The sequence below is a fragment of the Haplochromis burtoni genome, unplaced genomic scaffold (genome assembly GCF_018398535.1).
Source record: "Haplochromis burtoni strain Fernald_Lab_line unplaced genomic scaffold, NCSU_Asbu1 Contig_572, whole genome shotgun sequence".
NCBI lineage: Eukaryota > Metazoa > Chordata > Actinopteri > Cichliformes > Cichlidae > Haplochromis > Haplochromis burtoni.
The window spans coordinates 108,540-129,165 of record NW_024582933.1 but is presented as its reverse complement, the minus strand read 5'-3'; the positions used below and the strand labels follow the sequence as shown (position 1 = coordinate 129,165).

The 20,626-nt window shown below is 39.5% G+C and overlaps 1 protein-coding gene across 2 annotated transcripts; it reads right to left on the bottom strand.

Annotated features, from left to right (window-relative positions):
- Positions 1 to 1,314: 1,314 nt before the first annotated feature.
- si:ch211-129c21.1 (uncharacterized protein LOC563087 homolog) lies at positions 1,315 to 17,060 on the bottom strand. 2 transcript variants are annotated; one of them, XM_005948098.3, is made up of 14 exons: positions 16,916 to 17,060; positions 10,091 to 10,578; positions 9,634 to 9,776; positions 8,463 to 8,525; positions 7,965 to 8,063; positions 6,596 to 6,695; positions 6,239 to 6,349; positions 5,961 to 6,112; positions 5,680 to 5,852; positions 5,312 to 5,468; positions 4,981 to 5,203; positions 3,898 to 4,013; positions 3,462 to 3,678; positions 1,315 to 3,292 (listed from the first exon to the last, which is right to left on the bottom strand). In XM_005948098.3, exons 2-14 carry the CDS (start codon positions 10,197 to 10,199, stop codon positions 2,529 to 2,531), a joined length of 2,427 nt encoding a protein of 808 aa, XP_005948160.1. In that variant the 5' UTR covers positions 10,200 to 10,578; positions 16,916 to 17,060; the 3' UTR covers positions 1,315 to 2,528. The 2 variants fall into 2 exon arrangements, with proteins under 2 accessions (XP_005948160.1, XP_005948161.1); XM_005948099.3 differs by having other exon boundaries at positions 10,091 to 10,575.
- Between the last annotated feature and the right edge of the window lie 3,566 nt (positions 17,061 to 20,626).

Below are 20,626 nucleotides of genomic sequence, written 5' to 3'. Positions count from 1 at the left end.
GTGAAATGCTTCGGGGTATGAATAAAAGTATCTCTTGACATCCTAAAATTCTGGATGAAATCTGCTCCAGTAAAGCTCATCATGTTGCAATCCTACTATTCTTAAATTCAACTAATCTGAATTTCGTCATACAGAAGTAGCAGCTATTGCTTCACAAGAAGACCCTGAAAAGTGATAATATTTCACCCTACAGTTTTACTGCTGATGAATTCATTTCAGCAACACTATTATCCTTTAGCTCAGGGGTCCCCAATCCCAGTCCACGAGGGACGGTGTCCTGCAGGTTTTAAATGTGTCCTTGATCCATCACAGCTGATTTAAATGGCTAAACGACCTCCTCAACATGTCTTGCAGTTCTCCAGAGGCCTTGTAGTGAACTAATCATGTGATTCGGGTGTGTTGACCCAGGGTGAGATCTAAAACCTGCAGGGACACCGGCCCTCGTGGACTGGGGTTGGGGACCCTGGCTTTAGCTTTTCAAATAGAGCCCAATACAGGATGTTTAAAACTAATACCAATATTTGGATACATTAGCTGATTTCCTTTTTCTTTCAGATGCATAAAAAAAGAGATTTTGCCATCATTTGTTACATGAATTTACTAGTTTACACTCCCACTACTTAGTTCAAATTGTTGTATTTGTAAATTCTGAAGACATTGGTTGCCAACAGGAAGTTGCACTTTACATAGTTTGCCCACCAGGGTGCAATGTCAACACTCATAACAACTCCCGTGTCTTCTTTTTTTAACTTTCATGTTTTGGCCCATCATTAATAGATACTAACCGATTAGCAAATATCTATCAGCAAATAATGTCAATTTTTCCAATAAATAGGTCGGGGTCTAATTTTAATAACTTAAACACCTCCTAGAAAGTCAGTAGTCTGTTGCTTGACTAACAAAGAGAGACAATTATTTGCACCTATGACCAACTATGACCAAGCATTGATAATTAACCTAGTGGACTGTGGGAGGAAGTGGGAGGGAACCCACACAAGCACCTTTAGGAAATTCTTGCTGTGAAGTAATGGCGCTAACCACTGCACCACTGTGACCAAAGAACAGTATTACAATGCATTTCACAAAGGCAAATAAATATTTGCCATAAGGATCACACAATAACTCAAAGCCAGATGTAAGAGAAGAAGCCTCATTTAAATGTTGGGAGGAAAATTGGGCCTGAGAGAGGTCAGCTAAAAGCCATTTCTGAATGATGTAAACAATTCCGTTTAAGTCTTGTAGCTTTATTGTTATAAAATGTATAACAGTAGTTGGCAGTGTTATAGCTGGGATGATTTTTTAGTGCTTTTTTAAAAAAAAACACACACACACACAAATTGTACCCTTTTTTAAAAATAAAAAAAATATTCAAATGCACAGGTAACGTTTGAATGATTACTTTGTACTACTGATATTGTACATCCATATACAATTCTGCTGTTTAATAATTCAGCAGAGACCCATTTCAACTCTCATACAGACAGTTGTACAGAACTTGATGAAACATAAAAGTCTCTGCGCAATGGCGCTAATGACCAAAACTGAAAACCACAGAGAAGATTCGGGGGGCTTCACTGCAATTGACTTTTTGTCCAAAACAAACTGTAATAATTACAAACTGAGCATGTGGTGTTAATGATGATGTTTTCCTCCCCTACAAACCATATGAAACCTTTGGAAACATTAATATTGGAAGCAGTGGCTTTGTGCGTTGCCTTCAAATACATTTCCCGACTGTGTGAGACATTACTGACTTACTGATTCATAAGTGCATGACAAGACTCTCAAAGTTCCTTTCATGAGCAAGGCAGCAGGTTTCAAAGTTTGACACCGAAACTCTTGGATACGCTGCACCTCTGAGTTGTTTCACTGACAGAAATGTACACCCCCACCCTCAACATTACAATGACATTTTTGTTTGTTTCTTATTAAGTGTACAGTATGCTTGGAATCAGAAATGTAGCTACACACCCAAAAAAAAAAAAAAAAAAATAACCCAAGTCAACCCAAAAAAAAAAAATCCTTTTTTTTTCTTATTGAAGACAGAGGTACAACTGTTATATTAGTGGGGGTTATGCTTAAAAATAGAGGTATGTATGTAGAAGATGTTTTTTACGGCCACCAGGAAATAAAATAGTGATACAGACAACTGATCAATCATTAAAAATCATTGAAAATATGATCAAAATGCTACATGTCCAGTGTTTTTTAATACTATATTTACAAATAAATAGTCCAAAAAGAAAAGGTGTTGGCTGTACACAATCTATTGCACAAAGCTTATTCACAATTTATCATTATACAAAAAAAAATACATATAAAAACATTAACCACCAGTTAAATATCTTTTTAGAGGACATGAGCTGCCTGGTAAGAATATGGAAATGATAGTCAGTGTAGGAAACAGGACACCAATCAAAAGAATTTATAATGCCTTTATAGGAACCGAATCTCAGTGGAAGTACACCTATAGGAAGATAATTAGTGCACGAGTCCTGCCTCAGACTGAATTCTACACCTCAGCAGAGTCAAATCTCTGACTCATCATTTATGTATCCCAGACCGTCCAGACTTGAAATGTTGGCCATAGGTGGGAAGTGATGCTCCCCATTCCCTTTGAAGTCAACAGCAGGGTGATTATTATTGGCACTGCAAGGTCTCCCGGATTCAGGCCCCAGGAACTTTACCTCTGAAGTTCTGTTCAGGATCTGCCTGTACTCGGTTGACTGCCTTCTCGTCTCGCTTTCACTGGGCCGCTGTACAAACTTTAAGCACTCCCAGTGCCCACGGCTCCAGATCATAAATATGACTCCCATCAGAGAGAGGCAAATCAGGGACAGCATGGCCACAGCCACCTGTAGATGAGTTATCCTGCCACTGTCGTTTTGACTCTCAGGAGACAACGTTTTGTCAATGTGATGGCTTGGCACTGGATCTGGTGTCAAATGTATTGTTTTGTGAATAGCTTCTGTGGTACTTGGCACCTCTGTGCCAAAGGTGGAGATGATCCCCGTTGTCGGGTCAGAGTAGAGCTGTAAATGATAAACCGCCACAGTCTGGTTGTATATTTGTCCGTTTATCTTCTCTACTGAGTCGCAGATATACTGGCCAGCGTCTGTTTCAGAAGCACTCAGGATGAGGAGACCGCCACTGTAGATGTAGTATTTGTTGTTGGAGTGAAGTGTGTGGTTACCGAAACGCCAGTCGGCCACAGCCAAGTTAGAGTGAAGTTGGCACGGCAGCTGGATATTGTTCTCTGGAATGAGGACTAATTCGACAGCTGTCACTGGATCTAAAAACACACAAACGCAAGGTTAATTCATGCTCATAAAACTGCTGCCATGTCAGCACACGCTTGATCAAAGGGTGTCTATAATATTGTTATTTCTACAATCGAACAACCCTTGTGCTTTCTTGGGTTCTGATTTAACACTAAATAAAAACAACTGAATTTAAAGTACCTAGTGGAGGACACTGTGACACATCTCCCTTCTTGAGACTCTGTATTGTATGTGGGGAGGGGGACAAAGTGTTGACGGAGGAGCACTGCTTGGTGGATAAATCCCAGGCGCAGTACGGATCTCTTGCAAGGATGCAGTCCACACAAGTCTCATAGCGGCTGCAGTTACTGACCGGCATCTGGACTGCACCAGAAGTTGAACCAGCATACACTTGACCCTATAAGTGCACAACCATAAAGACTCATAAATATCAAAAGACTAAAAGTGTTTCACCTTTAGCACAACTGAAGCCTCTTTATTGCCTGTAAGTGCCAAATAGGTGATGACATATTCAAACTAAGATATTAAACAGTATCTCCCAACCAAAACCCCAGCAAACAACCGTAAACTGTGATGATGACAAAACATGTATAATGGACTTGTTATTATATATTACCTCAGTGGATGAGAGGCGCAAGATAGAGATGGGCTCATGGTTTTCATACAGCTGAACCTCCTCGATGATGAACATCTCTCCGTCATAGTTCACAGCCTTCTGAACATAACCGTTTCCTATTACAAAGACAAAAAGCAGAGGCCGTAACTTACACAAGTGTATTTACCCATCATTTGATGACTCTGCTGCTTAGAACAAATCATAAAAAGCTAATGATTAACCAAGTTATATTTATTGCTTTAAAAGCCTTTACTTTGGTCTCTGCTTTTGCAACAGTTTTAGATTTGCTTTGGGCATTTTTTTAGCCCAGATATTACAAAAAAAATAGGGACAATAGAAAAGACACACAGGAAATGGTGTGAGGCGGACTCAAACTCAGGCACCTGCAGCCACCTTCAACAAATGGGTCACCTGCCCAATCAGGTGTTGTGCAGGTGATGCCTTTATGAAGGGGGAAAAACTGTGCCATCAGTTTTTTAATGGTAAGCTTATAACTAGAAAACACTTATATGACAATATGACAAATGTCATATTGTTAAAATCTATTGCTAAATTAATGGAAACTAATATGTTCACCTCCTTTAGTTACATTATAACAACAATATAGTTGCGTTAAAGTTGCATAATTCAGTCTTTCTGATAAGTTCTGATCAGATTTAGTGAGAAACATAATCACTGAGGACATTTGTAATTCTGTGTCAGGGAGCCACTTGCAGTGCTCAAACTCTTTCCCAAGTACAATAAACGAATCTCTTTTTAATCAGCATAATTAGGAAAATTAAGTCCTCAAACAAAATTTATGTGGATCACTATGTTTTTTCAGCTGCTAAGCTTCACCCAGAAACAAAAGCCAGTTTCTAAATTTGCTGTTCTGATATCTGATTTTGTTACTTTTCTCCTTCTGTCAAGTTTTAAAGCCATTTAAAAGGTTATGAATTCATTTAAAACTGCAGTATTGAGTATTAAACTTTAACTATTTTAAGAATTTTATGTGAGTGACATGTTTAACATTAAAAATAAAACTCAAGTAACACCGGCAGTACTCCAAAGGGGCCTTTCTGAAAAAGACAGCTCTTTTTTTACCTGTGCCAATAAACATGACGTTATATTTCTCTCCATCCAGGCCCTGCACGCTGTCCACTACAATCCGAGTCAGCAGAGCTCCCTTCGTGATCAGCAGCGGGCCTCCTGTCAGTGGCCGAATTGCTTCATCCATTAGAGGACGATCCCTGATGAACTGGAGCGTTTTGTCTGGAAGGTCCAGAGAGCGATTCATCCCCATTTTACGCACCATGTTATTGATGCACTGAAACACAAAAACTGCAATTTAGATTTTTTTTTTCTTCCACATCTATTTGCGTTTATCTGGTTTTTCAATTGAATTTCTGCATGCAACAAAAGTCTGTAAACGCACCGCTCCTGGTCTGGGGACCGGCACCTCACCGGTGTACATCACCCATTTAATATGAGACGTCTCCACAGCAACAGGGGTTTTAAACTTTCCCTCATTGAAAATATCTCTAATAGCAGATACGCTGTATGCACAAACAGCCGACTTCTGGGATAAGCTCCTGGAAACGCAAAATAACAAGTTTAGGTGAAATTCAAACAACACACTGAGACAAGTTCGTATCAGCTGAGTCTCAACAAAATACTAGTTGCAACAGACTTGGTAGTTTTTTTGTGTGTGTTAACTAAAAGCTCAGGATACTCCTAACATTCCTCAAAGCCAACACCCACCATGAGCAATAAGAGCCACTGGATTTGTCAGCAAACACTTACGACTGTGGAGTGAAGACAGCATAGAAGACACTCTTCCTCCAGTCCTTGTGTCTGAGAAGGAAGACATCCTGGACAATGGAGGGCAGGCTGGGTTCAGACAGGGAACAATCCAGGCGAGCTTTCAGGAACGACGTCCATTTCCTCTGCAGTGTCCGCTGGCCGCCCATATCCCCCTTTAACACAGATATGGAGCACTCTGTGATGTGTGTGCGTATTGCCTTTAACAACAACCAAACCTGTGTCAGACAGGCCAAGGCTTTTGAACAGACTGTGTTCATTACCTTGCAGACACGGGCCACTCGTGACACTGAAACCTTTCTGTAGAAGTCGTACTCTATGGCATTTTCACTGAAGAACAAGTACACCTTGTCGTCGTCACCATCGGGACTATCAAAGCTCTCATCCACAAAGTCCATGTAGACAAAGTTTGGCTCTGAAAACACAAATTGAACAAATTGAATTGAACACAGGCAAACGAAAATAGAAGTCAACAGCACCACAAACGCTAAAATGTTCATGGGGTGCTATAAAATTTTAAAAAGAAGGGAGAGGAAGTCACCATTGAGCCAGGAGCTTTTAAACTCGGTACGAAGAGCCAAGTTTGAGCTGCGCAGAACAACAGGCTCAGAGCCCAAGAAGTTGATGGATGTGGCAGAATACAAATCGTTTCCTGTGAGACAGGAAAAAGAGGTGAGTGAAAATTCCTGGAAATCCATTATTCACTTTAAATTGTAACAACATCACATTTATATACAGAAAAATTTGGCATTTCGACAAATCGTACAGAGAATGCTGAATGAGCAGGTAGCTCTAGCAAATATACTCCGAGCGGTATTTTTCTTATTTATTTAGTGTGTGAAGTGAAATCTGCACACAACTATCAAATCTTCATTCTGTGTCTGCCTCAGACACTCACCAACCATGAGGGAGGAGTATCTCTGAAAGGGATCGAAAGGACACTTGCCCTTCCCCTCCTCCGGCTTTCCCTGCAGCGTCAGCTGTCCTTTAGCAAACGTCTGTCAGAAACAAAGAAAGAGATCAAGCAAAGAGAGAGAAGTTGAGAAAGCTGTGTTTTATTGAGATTGAGGACTGGAACTGGAAGCTTACTGTTTGTTCACATGTTTAAGCAGTTAACTAAACTTGCATACATTTACATAATAACTCGCTAAAGTGTCCAAACGAAACAAAGGGTTTTACATGGGTTTTCAAAACTCATATCCGGAATCACTTTAATTGTTTCTCTTAAAATCTTCTTCCAGAGTCTGAGGATACATAATGAGCATATTGTCTGCCTTTATTTATTTCGTTTGTTATTATCATAGTGCTGCAGGTTCACATAGCAACAGTTTAACACCCCATTGTGATGCAGCCAAGACTGCTCAGTCCTCTGAAATTTCAGCATCTTGCCAAAATAAACAGTTTTCCAAGACACCAACAACAGGGGAAGGAAATTTAACTGACGATGACAGGAGAGAAATGTCTCAAAGCGTGCCCATTTACAACACTTCAGCATAAAGCTTAACAAAATTCAATCCCAGTTATTACTGCTTGAATTAAAGCAGACCCTGCACTGCCTTCTGCTCTGTTATGTCTAGAATCTTTCAGCGGTGGATGCAAGTTCAGCATATCTACAGGTAGGCTACTGGCTGCTCAACAACCCTACATTTCAAACAGTGAGAGCAGATTTTCTGAATATGGTCATCTAAGACACACCGCCCTAGCTGTGTACCATATACCAGCTGTTCACATTGTTTGTTTGTGAGGGGCAGCCAATGAAATAAAAGCTGGTTAAAGGGAGAGGAGCTTGTTTAAGAGTGTAAGATAAGGTCATCCAGAGCTGCACTAGTACAGGCCAAGAATAAAATATGAAGTTGGAAATGAGTATTACAGGTTCCCTTTAAAGTAAGACGAGTGATATAATTTTCATTGCAAACAAATCAACATGGGAAAGGATAAAAACAAAACTGTGCATCCAAACACACGTACATTAAATGAGGAAATCTATGCCACAGTTTTCATTCATTATAGTAAGTACTGTACTTTATTTTAAGGCAGTCCCTTCTACGCTGTAGTACTGAGTACACATGTATTTGGATATAAGAAAAACATCTAACTGTTTTGTGGAGTCACTGAGTTACAAAAAAGAAAAAAAAATTAACTTCTACATCTTCAGTAGGAAGGAGCTTTTCATGTGGATCTCCTTTATGGATCTCATGCAAGTGTTACTAGCATCAGTTTACAAGGGGGCAATAAACTAAACTCTTAACTCTTAAAGCCACACTTACCAGATAATCACAGGTCGGGCTAAACGCATTTGTACCACACACATACATTGTAGAGTCATTCACTCTGTGCAGGGTTCGAATGTAGTTGCGGCATTCCACCTGCAACAAGATCCAGCAGAGAGAATGCCAAGGTCAGAGCTTTGTTAGTTCAGCCGCAAAAACACAAACATACCGCATACATATAGTGACTGCACATGCTGTCCGCAGCTCGCGGTGACCAAAAGGTCAGGGCTGTGCACATGCGTTTTCTTCCTGTGCCTTTATTTGGACTCTCAGCACAAAGATATGAGCCAAGTACTTCAAAGAGAATTCCATGTAAAGGCATGAAAAGGGGAAAAAAATCATTCTCATATAAATGATTTACACATGTGCTAAGATAAAATGTGAGGGGGGAGTAAACAACTTTCAATCAGTGGTCATCTTTTACAGCTGCAGCAATGCCCCCGAAGTAAAAGTTGTCTAGTGCAAAGCTTTTGTTTTGAACGACTTTACACAAACCTCTGCATTCTTTCCCTTGTACGTGCAGTCCCTCTGCTTATCCTCAGTCACCCGCCAATACACCTGCACCAACAAAACGAAAGAGTCTTGTCAAAGCATTCAGGAATGGTGTTGCAACCACACAGTAGTAGTCCAGTTACAGCTTTCACAATTTATTGTTTTTCGAGACCTGTCAGCATGATCTAAAAGCATGAACCGGTTAGCTGGCAAAGCACTCCTCGCCTCTGACTGTTAGACATGTATCTACAGCTATGAACAAACAACAGAGTCCAACAGAACCATTATTATTGAAATATCTCATGCAAATGTGCAGTGGTCATGTAGAATGAAATGATGTGTGAGAAAACGCTGTACGTAATGTGACCTAACATTTGGCCATAATTCACAGCATCTGAAAGATGTGCAAATATGAAATGTTTCTTCTCTTTATACGACAAACCTGACACAGTGGATTTTAGGGAAGATATTTAATATGCTGTGAATGATATTTGAGACTTTCGGAAATACTCAGAGCAGCCCATCTGACACCAACAACCGTGCCACCTTCCAAGTCACTTAAATCTCCTTTCTTCCCCATTCTGATGCTCGGTTTGAACTTGTCTACATGCCTGAATGCACTGAACTGCTGCCATGTGATTGGCTGATCAGATATTGCCGTTGCACTTAAACAGATACACCTAACAGAACTGCCAGTAAGTGCATGCAATAAATCAGTACTGTATACCAGCCTAGCTGTTGATTAACTGTTGATTAACAACCTCTATTATTAGCTATTATCAGCTATTGCTATACTGCAAACCAGCGAGAAACAAAATGCTGTTTACTTTTTTTATTTTCTTTGTAAAGTACTGAAATATTTCACTGTGTTAAGCCAGTGCTATCACAGCATAACCTAAAAGAAAGTTAAGAACCATGAATACAAATCACATCTAAGCATGATAAGTCCATCTTTGGCAGGGCTACTGATTATTTGAGGAAATGGCTTCAGTGCTGTGGTAAAACATCATAAATATTTAATGAATCTTCCATTTTTAATCCACAGTGATAAAAAAGTTAACTAATTACTATTTCATCAAACAAAATAAGCAACATGGCAGCTCCAGCGTGTGTATTTTATATGTACATTATCTGACAGCTCTGCTCAGAGTGTACAGACTCCTCATGTTCTTACCGTAGCATTTTTAACTGAGATGTCGCTCATATTCAAAGCATAGATGGCCTCTCTTGCCCCCAGCAGCATCACACCCAGGTCTTCTCTCATCAGCATCGTGGAGTAATTGTAAATCCCCTCTTCCCTGAACAACTTCAGTTCATCTGCACGGAGAAATCTGCATCATACACTGTTTTTTGCTTTATTTACCTCCCACATGTTAGCTACTGTGACTCCATGCAGTAGGAAAAATGCCCCCACAGCAAAAAGCAAAATGCTAATTTACTGAAAACTAATAAACTTGTCCCAGCCAGCAAAAAAAGAGATGTTAAAGTTGCACTACTGGGTCATAAATCACAGTAAAAATATTCAAAACTGCTCTAGCTTCTACTTCTGATTCAGCCCACAAGAAGAAAGAATATGCTAAGAATAATTCTACGACATATTACTGGAGAAGGTGAGAGAATCTCTGACTCACTCTGGTAGGGCACGGTCTTTCGTGGCACACAATAGTCAGTATTGACAGCACTAAAACAAACATGGAGCATCAATCCACAGATGATGCTCAGAGCTAAAAGAAGAGACATGGCTCAGAGTCCGGGTTTGTCTAAGTGTGGAAGAGCTGCAAGATCCAGCTCCGCCACCAAAGCACGAAATCAGAGAAAGATCATGGTCCACAGTGTCAGTCCAGATGTTGTTAAACTGTGGTGATGTCACGGTCCTGGACATGTGCCACTCTGGCACGAGTCATCATATTTGCTTACAGAGACCTTCTAAAGGTGAATCGTTCAGATGTTTAACCGGGAACGTCAAGCGCAGCTACTTGCTGGAAATCTATGTCGGTGTTAGCCTCCAGCGCAGTGCTAACGAGCTGCTGGTGTCCTCTCTGGAAGGAGGAGCAGAAGCCATACTGCTCAGCTAGTGGTGAGGGATGCTGGAGGAGATCATTTTCACGGCAGCCCACTTCTGGAAGAGATATGAAAACATCTATGAAATAATCAAAGAGACCCATGAAATAGAAAACCTGACTTTAATACCAAACCGGGAAATATTACATGCATTAAAAGATGGCTACATTCCCTTGAAAATTTTCAATGCAAGCTGGTTTTCCTCCAACACTTTATTTCTTTTCATTTTATCTCTGTTATGCTTGATGATTTTTATGCAGGGCAATATAAATTTAAAATACCCCTACTATTATGCCCTTGCTACCTATTCTTCTCATTTATATGGACTTATGGCCTCTACAAGAGTCACTCTGCATGGCTCACAATTCAAAATAATCCTTTTTATTTTACATTATACTGGATCCTCATGTAGCCCCCCAGTTCATCTACTGCCTGAAACAAGCACTTTAGCTCCCTTTGTATATCTAAGTTTATCTAAGTGACAGCAAGCAAGACTGGGAAAAAGAGGACCACTTAAGATGAACACTTTGTTCGTTTCCTGGAGAACTTCCTTCTTTCTTTCCTTCTTTTTTTTTATTAATTTGGGTTGCTCAAAATAGCCAGATTAAAAATAAGCAACACCTTTCAAGTTAAAGATAGTAGTGAAAATACCAAGGTGGGGAAAAGTGTCATAAATGAACATGTTCTGTTTGCTGACCGTTAAATCCTGAAGACCCAGACAGTGTGCTAAACAGAGACAAATATAACCATGTTTTTCTACCAGAGATGTCTGGCACCACTTACAGCTAAAGCTATGACAACTCATAACAGTAAACTTCACAAAGGAAGCTGATGTTAAGTGAAATTCTACAGAGTGCCATATACTGCCCACCCACCCCCACTCTCTCTCTTCCTCCTGCACTCTCTGTATCTTCCTGTCCTCCTCCCTGATAAGAACCTGCTTCCTCTGGACTCAGCAGGGTTCAAGCAGCAGCGGGGATCAGTTCAGGTTTGGGCATGCATGCAGATCACGGTAATTCACAGCTCACGAACTCCATCCCTACCCTGGGATTCATGTGGAATCGAGACTTACCACTTCTTTGGCGAGATTCATTCTCTGTGTTTTGACAAACTGAGCGATGCAGCCTCATTCAAAATTCATCAAGGCACTTTAACTCAGAATAACACACAGAGCATATTCGAGACCAGATTCGCAAGGTAAAAAAAAGAAGAAGAAGAAATAAATAAAATGGGGTGTGCAGTACACAGCTGCTTTGCATGTGCTATTCAGATTTAAGTAAAAGTAAAAAGTAAAGATGCATCTTTTGAAACACCGTACAGTCCTCGCCTGTTGACAGAAATGAAAAAATGACAGTATCTATATTTCCTTGAGAGACAGCTAAGCGTTAACTCTCCTGGGTCTTTGAGCAGTCTAGGTTTGTTTTTTGGTTTTTTTGGGATGTGCATTTTGCAGCTAACCTGCTGTGCTCCCACCCTGTTGTTAGTTGACACAGTGGGACGAGCTGCTGCATGTACAGGACTGCTCCTGTGTTGTCAAAGAGGTGACATGTTGCATGCTTTTTACCACAGCCTGTTGGGGGCTGAGGGTACCGTGGGTTAAGCGCCACAGCTGAACGGAATAACTGAAGGTTGTTTTTCAGAGGTTTTGGCAGATAGGTCATGATGGCGCAGACAGGTAGGCATGGCCACAATAACAATACAACACGCAACAGTCGTCCTTTCCTCTGGCTCTCCCACACTTAACATAGCGTAAGGTGTGACAGTGCACTGCTGAGGGATTTACAACACATATGATGCAGATTTCCATTCGCAATGGGGCCCTTAGGTTATGTTTAGTCTGGAAGTCGCTTAATGAATTGACAAAAAATTATATAAATCCTAAAAGTCTGAGAATTTGAAAGTAAAAAGGCCCCACTGCTTTATCAGTGGATTGTACGTTATTAATCTAAACGCATTAATTAGTTATTTATCGCATTAATTTGCCTCCTAAGGCAGGAGAACAAGCTGAAATTGCATCTTCATTAGCTAGTCACTAAGATAATGTTGTCTGTATCCATTTAGTGATCCCCGAGAAGCACACGCAGTTTATTTATTAAAAGTGTACCTCCACAAAAAAACAAAAAAGCCCTATACCTTGCTACAGATAAAATCAGTGTTTGACTGCAGGCTAACAAAACAAAGAGTGTAGAAAAATGAAAATTTGTTGTCATTCTTTGTTTATTTATAACTAGAAACAACACCTCTTACATTACCAGCAGTTGATAGCCCGTTAGAAGTGCAGCTTTTAATATTTTGATATAAAAATGTGTTTTGTTCATGTCTTTGGTCATTGCTTCTCTTGCATGTGAGCGCACGCTGATGCATGTTCAGACTTTGACATTAGTAAATGTGCTGAAAGCTTCTCTGATCTTACCAAAAAGAAAAATCAGATTTTGTTCACCGCGTACGAGCAGGGTTTGTGACACCGCGAGCAGCTTGGAAAAAACAATCGCAGCCAAACAGGAGATACGAGTTGTATTGAAATCAAAAAAATAAGGGAAGAAGGAAGTAAAGATTTCATTTATTTTAAGAGGTGCCGCGCCTTTCAGGATTTATTTTTCCTTGGAAACGAACATTAATTTTACATTTCAAATTCGTGTGAAGGATTTCTTTAGAATGCTTTTTTATTTTTAATCAGGAAAGACACACCAATGGACTGTTTGACCTTTTTTGTCATGCACACGGTTGCATAACACCTCTGCTCTATAATGGCTTACTAGCAATACAGCCCCTAAGACTTTATGGCTTATTACACAGTGGCCTTTTATCAGTAGCACACCTTTATTAGTTCTGGTAAGTAAAACTGGACCTAAGATGTTTTAACACTACATTTTAAATGGTGAACCATTTATTAACATTAAAGGATTTGACCTTTTGTACAGTGAACCCCAGCTTTTTTGATTTCCTCTTGTTTATTTGACACCTTAGTGACAAAAACAAAAATAAACCGCCATCAGCGTGGGTGTGCTCTTCACTGAGGCAAAAGCTATGTCATGGAAGACTAGTGTACTATTATTTTTCATAAGGGCACGATGAAACTTCCAGTACGGCCAGCAAAACCTGCTCACGGACCCGTCACTGAGCACGCAACTTCATTATGCAGCTCTGAAAAACTTGATATTCCCTTTGTGTCAGACTATAGAGCAAATCTATAGTATTCACTCACTGACTAATACTGCTCACACAGACAGTATACAGAACCTGCATGCAATGAACAACACTTTGTAATCTCTATACTTCTTTTGCTTCTGTTAAAAATCACTGACATTTAAAGTCTGATCTGACGTCAAACAGTACTCACAGAATTAACAAGATTGTGACTAAAACTGTTCCCTTGCATCTCCATACATCTAGATGTAAATGTCAGCATGTACCTTCCTACCAAGCAACATTCTAAAAAGGTTAGCACAGGGACTCCAAGTGGGTTTTTACTCATCAATCGGTACAACGCGAACAACTGTGGGTTCAAAAGCTGCACATGAACAAGTTCAATGTGCCGAAGAAGCCCCGCGGCAGTATCTCAAGACACTGGAACCACTTGAAGCATGGGGATATTTATAGCCTCTTTAGGAGCCTCCACGCCATCTCCAAAAACCTCTACAATGGATTCTCAACACAACTGCGTGCTGATAACAAAGTAAAAACCTCATGCAGCAGCAGCGTCTGAGACGTGCTCAGACTTGCATGCTGTTGTCATCCCTGTGAGTCATAATACATCCAAAAAGCAGTCAGTCAAACAGCTGGAGTGAGCCATGACTGCTTTGGTGTACGCCTTAAATGACGGCACTACGCTGAGCCCTATGGGTGAGGTCCCCTTCGGCAGTAACTGATTTACCTCTGGCCTGACAAACTGTTATTCAGGTTTGATTCTGTTTGAGTCACTGGCTGACTGGTTGGTCATCTACTGCCTCTTTCTACGTCTTGTTGCCATTTGGGCGTAAGCTGAGCCGTCCACTGGCAGGCCAGCTGGTGAGCTGGCTGTGATACAGTATTTCAACAGCACACCGGCCTAAACAGGAAAGCGCCAGTGGGAGGGTTTTCACCCCTGACACCCCGTGTGTCACAGACTGTTGTTATTCACTGGAAAACACACCCCAGTTCAGCACCGGGTTATATTTTTGCAAGCTCACATTTGCTTAAAAAAGAAAAAGCCCCCCTTCTTTTATCACAATGACAGTAGCTTCCAACCTTTTGTTTTGATATGCAGGAGGATTGTAATTAGCTGAGAGCAATACTTCAAAAACATGCAGCGTGTACAGTTTTTAAGCTACGGTCCAAATCAGTGGAACTGCGCCAGAGCACAACTGACAATATCATTAACTGGAATGAAAGTGACAACTGAACAACACAATAACAAAAGCAAAAGCCTGTTTAATAAGATACTGACTTTTGTTTTGACATATCAGTTGTTATTGAGTCAAAATGCACGCATGAACGCACGCACGCACGCAGAAAAACACACACACACCCAGGCAAGTCTGTGCAGGTCGTAAAGTGTGGGGCGCTCCTCTCTTTAGATTTAAAAATCAACACCAAGAATTTACTTCACAACTCTTACACTGTTTTTTAGAAAAAGGGTGTGTGTTTTTTTAAACCAGTGCTATCAGCTCAGTGTTTCACTTTGGCCAAACAGCCACCAAAAACCAGAAGATAATTTAGATTATAATACCATAAAACATTACAGAGGACAAAAAGGAGCAAAGTACAAAGAATTCATGTCTCACCTTATTTTAATTATCACTGAATTAGTTCTTGCAGCTTTCTTAGAAACACTAAGGTGTATTCTTACTGGGATGGCAAGAGAATCTTGATGTTTTTGTAAACCTTCACTTACTGCCATTACGATGTTATTATTCATTTCATTTTAAATCCAAGAACTGTCGTGTTAATAAACTGCTATGTGCAATATGCCTTCTGCTTTCTGAGCTTAGACCTTAAAAACCTGATGCCAGCCAGTTACGATGTGACAACCATAAAGATGTTTTTCCTGTTGTGGTTTCCAAGACTTATCTAATCTCTGAAAGCCACTTTGTTGACTGTCTGAGTCGAAAGCAGTGGTTTTCAAACTGGGGGCACAGACTTAAAAGAAGACGGGTGGGGGTAATCTGATGATCAATATGCAAAGAAAGAGCATGTTGGGAAAACAAGGGTTTGCTGACGCTGTCCTGCTGACCTTCACTAAAAAATTAACTAGCTTTCTTTTTTGTCCTTGTTATTGTTAATGATTGATAACAAATCTGAGTCACCTACTGATTGGGGGTGGGGTGGGGGGGGCGGGTCGTGCTTGGATAGGCTTGAGAACTGCAGTTTATGAGAATCTGATTGCGAACTATAAGAAGTTATCTGTCAAATAAACTCCAAGTTCTTTTGGAGATGAATCATATACATGTAATCACAGTGAAACAGACACAATCTGCATCATCTCCAGCTTAGAGCAATGTAAGTGCTATTATCAGCCATGAACCCACTTAATGTAGCTGCAATATGACAGCTACAATCGGGCAATCCCCAGAGCAAGTGAACTGAAAGCCTTTCACTTCGTCTATCGTCTGCTCACTGAGCCACACACACTCCTCCTGGTACAATTCTCACCATCACTAAACCTCCACCACAAATGCCCTCGAATATCCGCTTCACCCCCATTTAACATCAAGTTCGGTTCAGTGATAATGTGCATACAATGAAAATTTGCTGCTTTTTAATAAATTATTTGAGAATGTGTGAATTATTGATGCAGCAGTATTGATTTTTCTTTTTTTTTGTAGCTGTGTGTGCGCAGAGAAACGTTTCCAAAAGATTAAACATGCTGATGCTTCCTTCTGCGCACTATATTTAAGAACTGATTCATGTCTCTGAAGTCTGTGAATTATATGCTTGGTTTCCAGCGGAGGAAAAAAAAATAAAAATCTGTGTGCTTAAGCTTTATAAAACAGCTTGGCTCGCGATTCAAAGCGTTTTCTCCTCCGGATCCAACCACACACTCGCTCCCGTAGCGCTGCTATATCTAATCCTGAGGGCTGCAGGGAACGCGCGACCCCTCCAAGTTTGATGAGCGCGTCTCTCTCAGTGTAACACTATCCGTGCTGCTGCTGGTGCAAGAGTTTGTAAGTATATCCTACTACTGCTTACTCTAACGCCCCGCTGCTATTATTAGATTAGGATATCCTATAATCTTAAGGTAAGTCAGAGAATTTGCAGTGCGCTGTCTCTGCAACCTCTCCACCCCTCAGGTTGGCAATCCAATTCCCACAACAAGCCCGAGCGCAGTGGAAAAATAACACGCCCAATGGGAAAAACCTGCACCAAAAACAAAAAAGGAAAGAAAAAAACGAGTCAGCGGGCTAACTCGCACTTACCAGTAGTTAGTTTTAATATTAAACCGCTCAGAGTGCCGATGTCTTTCCCGTCTTGAATCCAGCTCCGCTCTTTTTTTCACTGCTCCACCTGTAACGTTCACTCCACGTCTAATTCCTGCAGGGAGTGATTATCCGACAGGCAGCTCTCAGCGGTAGGCAGCGCCTGATCACGTCACGTGTTTGATCGCACCTTTACTTATATAGGAGCCGCTAAGCTTCGCGACCGAGCAGATAGCAACGACATAGTCCTGTTAATGTTCCCAAGTGCGGACTTTTGGTTTGTTTGGAAATGTTAAGTCGACTTAATAGGTATTTTATCAGAGGACGTATTAAAGTGTTAGCCTAAGCACGACAGAAAGCCACGTTTATTTTGAAAATAAAAAGAAGGACGCAGTCGATATATAAAAAATTAACGTTTTAGTCTCCTTTAAAAAAAAAAATACAAAAATATACATATTTGTGTATAAATCTTCTCCATACTCCATTCAAAAGCTATTGAAAACATTTCCAAATATTCAGTATTCATCATATTCAATATTAAGTAATACAATACAAAAATTAAGGGAACAAAACCATGAATTTACACATTCACACCGCATTCATCATCTGCCATCTAGTGGCTCATAAAAGCTACTTCACCTGCGCATTTTAAAAAACGTACAGTTTGAATGAAAAAACCCTAAACCAGTAATCCAGATGAACAAAATGTAGATCCGACAATAATGAAAGGGGAAAGTTTCTTTCAGTGTCCCGGTGAAATTAGCTGTGAGGACCTTTGCTGGCATTAGTTTGTGAGGTCCGTGACTTGTTCAGTGTCTATATCTCCGTTTGCCTTCGTCGTATCTGCTGGCAGGACTCGGGGTCCGCGGGTCTTGAAAGGAAGAAGCTGCCTTCAGACTGACCGCTGCTGCGCTCATGGACGGCCGAGGTGAAGGCTGTTTGTTGGGGGTGTTTGCATAGATGGGCTCTTCTGGTGGACGAAAGGCAAATACAGAATCAATGGCATATCATTTAATTGCTGTAATTAATGTATGTCTGCATTTGAGCTGTAGGACAATCTGTAGAACAAAAGCTCAGAGGGATTTTTTTTTATAGCTTATCATTTGGCTGATTAGACTTTAAAGTAGTAATCAAACATCACTGAGACCAAAATGCAGGGAAAATAAATACAGTTTTACCCTAAAAATGTACTTATTTAGTTTTATTAGTTGAATTAGCTAATTTTGATTATTGTGCAGTTGACTAATTGTTACACACTGCAAATGAAGCTATTTAAATCCCCAACCCCAGTGAAAACAGTGATGAAATACAGTGTAAACACATAACACTATTTATTTACGTCTTTATTTCCTTTTTTCATGTATATGTATATATGTATATGTATATATGTATATGTATATATGTATATGTATATATGTATATATATATATATATATATATATATATATATATATATTTATTTTCTGTTATAATTTCTTCAATACTGTCATATAGCAGTGCTGCAAAACTGTGCACCCCACCCCTCCTTTCTTCTCAAACATGTTTGCACTGAGTAGGAGATGCTCTGTATGTCATTGTACATCTGTATAGTGACAATAAAGGCATTCTGTTCTAGTCTATTCAGTGATGAAATACAGTGATCTACAATAAAGACTGATTTCTGTGCAAGTAACTAAATAACATGACCTTATTTTTCATATGTAGTATGTCAGCATCAATTATCTGATCATTTGATTTTTAGAGAAAGACTGCAAGTCACGTCAGATGTTGTCCGTCCAAATCTTTATATATTTGAATATACATAGTATTAAGAGTCAATATACATCTTGTTACTACAAATGCTTTACATATTTTATTATCAACTTAATACTAAACTGGTTTTGCAATTTAAAAATTGATCAGGAGATGTAAACTTGAAAGTTTCCTAACAACAGAAAAAAATAGTTTAAGATGGGAATTATTCAAATGTCAAATATTTATTTTTAATTGTAATTCATTTCTATTTTAACAGAATATCCTTTCTGCCCCGAAAACTATACATTTGGAACCACGTGTAAGTTTTTCTCACGCTTTTCAAAAAGAAAAATGCTGTCACTGTAAATTTAATCTTGACATTTTTTACTGAAAGGCAAAACATTTTGCAGTGCAAACATTCATTTGTACTGCAAAAACACAAGTGTTGACTCAGTGAAATCACTTGACTATGATTCAAAAGTAAAAAGATTCATCAAATTAATACATCAAAGCCTTTCAAGTTAAAGTTCACTTACAGTCAAGATAGTTAAATGTCAAAGAAACAGAGTCAGTACCAAAGTCCCCTGGAATTTCTGTATTTAATTTCTCACTGCGACACAGATGTGCTAGTCATAACTATAAAATAACTAAGATTATACATTTTTAGGTTTTGTTTTATTTATTTTTATATTTATTTTTACTTTTGTGTTTTCAGTTCAGTTTAGTTTCAAAAGTCAGTTTGGTTGTTAGTTTTTGTTGTTTTAAAATTTCAACTTTCATCTCATTTTTATTCATTTCAACATTAATATTAGCTCTTATTGTTATGTTGCAGGTGCTGTTTGACATATTAAAAGATTGAAGTTCAGAATGGTACAGCGATACCCGAGGGGTGCCCGAGTCTCAATAGGCATAAGCACTCGCGTCCCCTTGTGCTGGTTATATTGACAAATGTGGCCAAACTTACAAAATACTTAACTAAAATTAATTTCCTTTATATTTTTATTGTATATGATATCGTTTCAATACCTTTTTCTAAAGCAGAGGTTTGCTTTTTATTGCCGGTAACTCTCTTTTTTCCCTCATTCTCCTCAGTAGTATACTTTAATACATTTTCTCAGTAACACAATACTCCAAACAACAATTTGTGTCAATCAGAAACCACCTTGCCTGGGTCATACGTGTGATTTTACAGCTGCTTGGCAGTACTTTCAAAGCTTCACTCTACATCTGTTTTTTCTCCTTCCTCTGTGGCCATCAATGGTGGCCAAACAACCACATGTACTTGCACGAGCTGCTGGTTGCCTACATAAAGAACTGCTTTGTCCTCTGTGGTTTAAAGTTAGTTTAAAAAATGTGTCAATGACTTAAATCTGTGAGCTAAATACAATCTTATGATGACGAGTGGGACTGAAGTCAGAACTAATCAAGTTTTAAACTTAATTTTTTGTCAGTTAATGGACAGAAAAATAGAGTTTTGGAAAAAACATAGTTTCCCAATCATAATAATACCAGTTTTATAGTCAAACCACTTGTAAGGGCTTCAATAATCATGAAACAGCTCAGTTTATTTTGCCTGTCAAATATGGACACTACAGAAAGCTATCTCTAAGTAGTAAAAGTGCTGGTTGATGCAGATGTGGACGGGCTTTTTCAGCTTTGCCTGTGTTTTATTTCTGCAGATATCTGATATTAATAACAGTGCTGATAACTTGCCTACAACCAGATCTCAAAGTGTTTACCTCGAGCTCTGCTTCACAAAATAAACTGCGGTCCTTGTCTCTGATGTCTGCTCGAAATTAAAATCTTTTTCTTAAGTGAAACCGCACAGGAGGAGAAGACATCTATTAGTGACAGCAGAGTTTGTCTCACGGTGTGCTGTCAAACCACACTAACCACTTTCTTGCTCAGTTTGTGTCCATCAGCCACTACTTGGGAAGGTTTCTGCTATCATAAAAACGTCTTCTCTCATATAAAAAA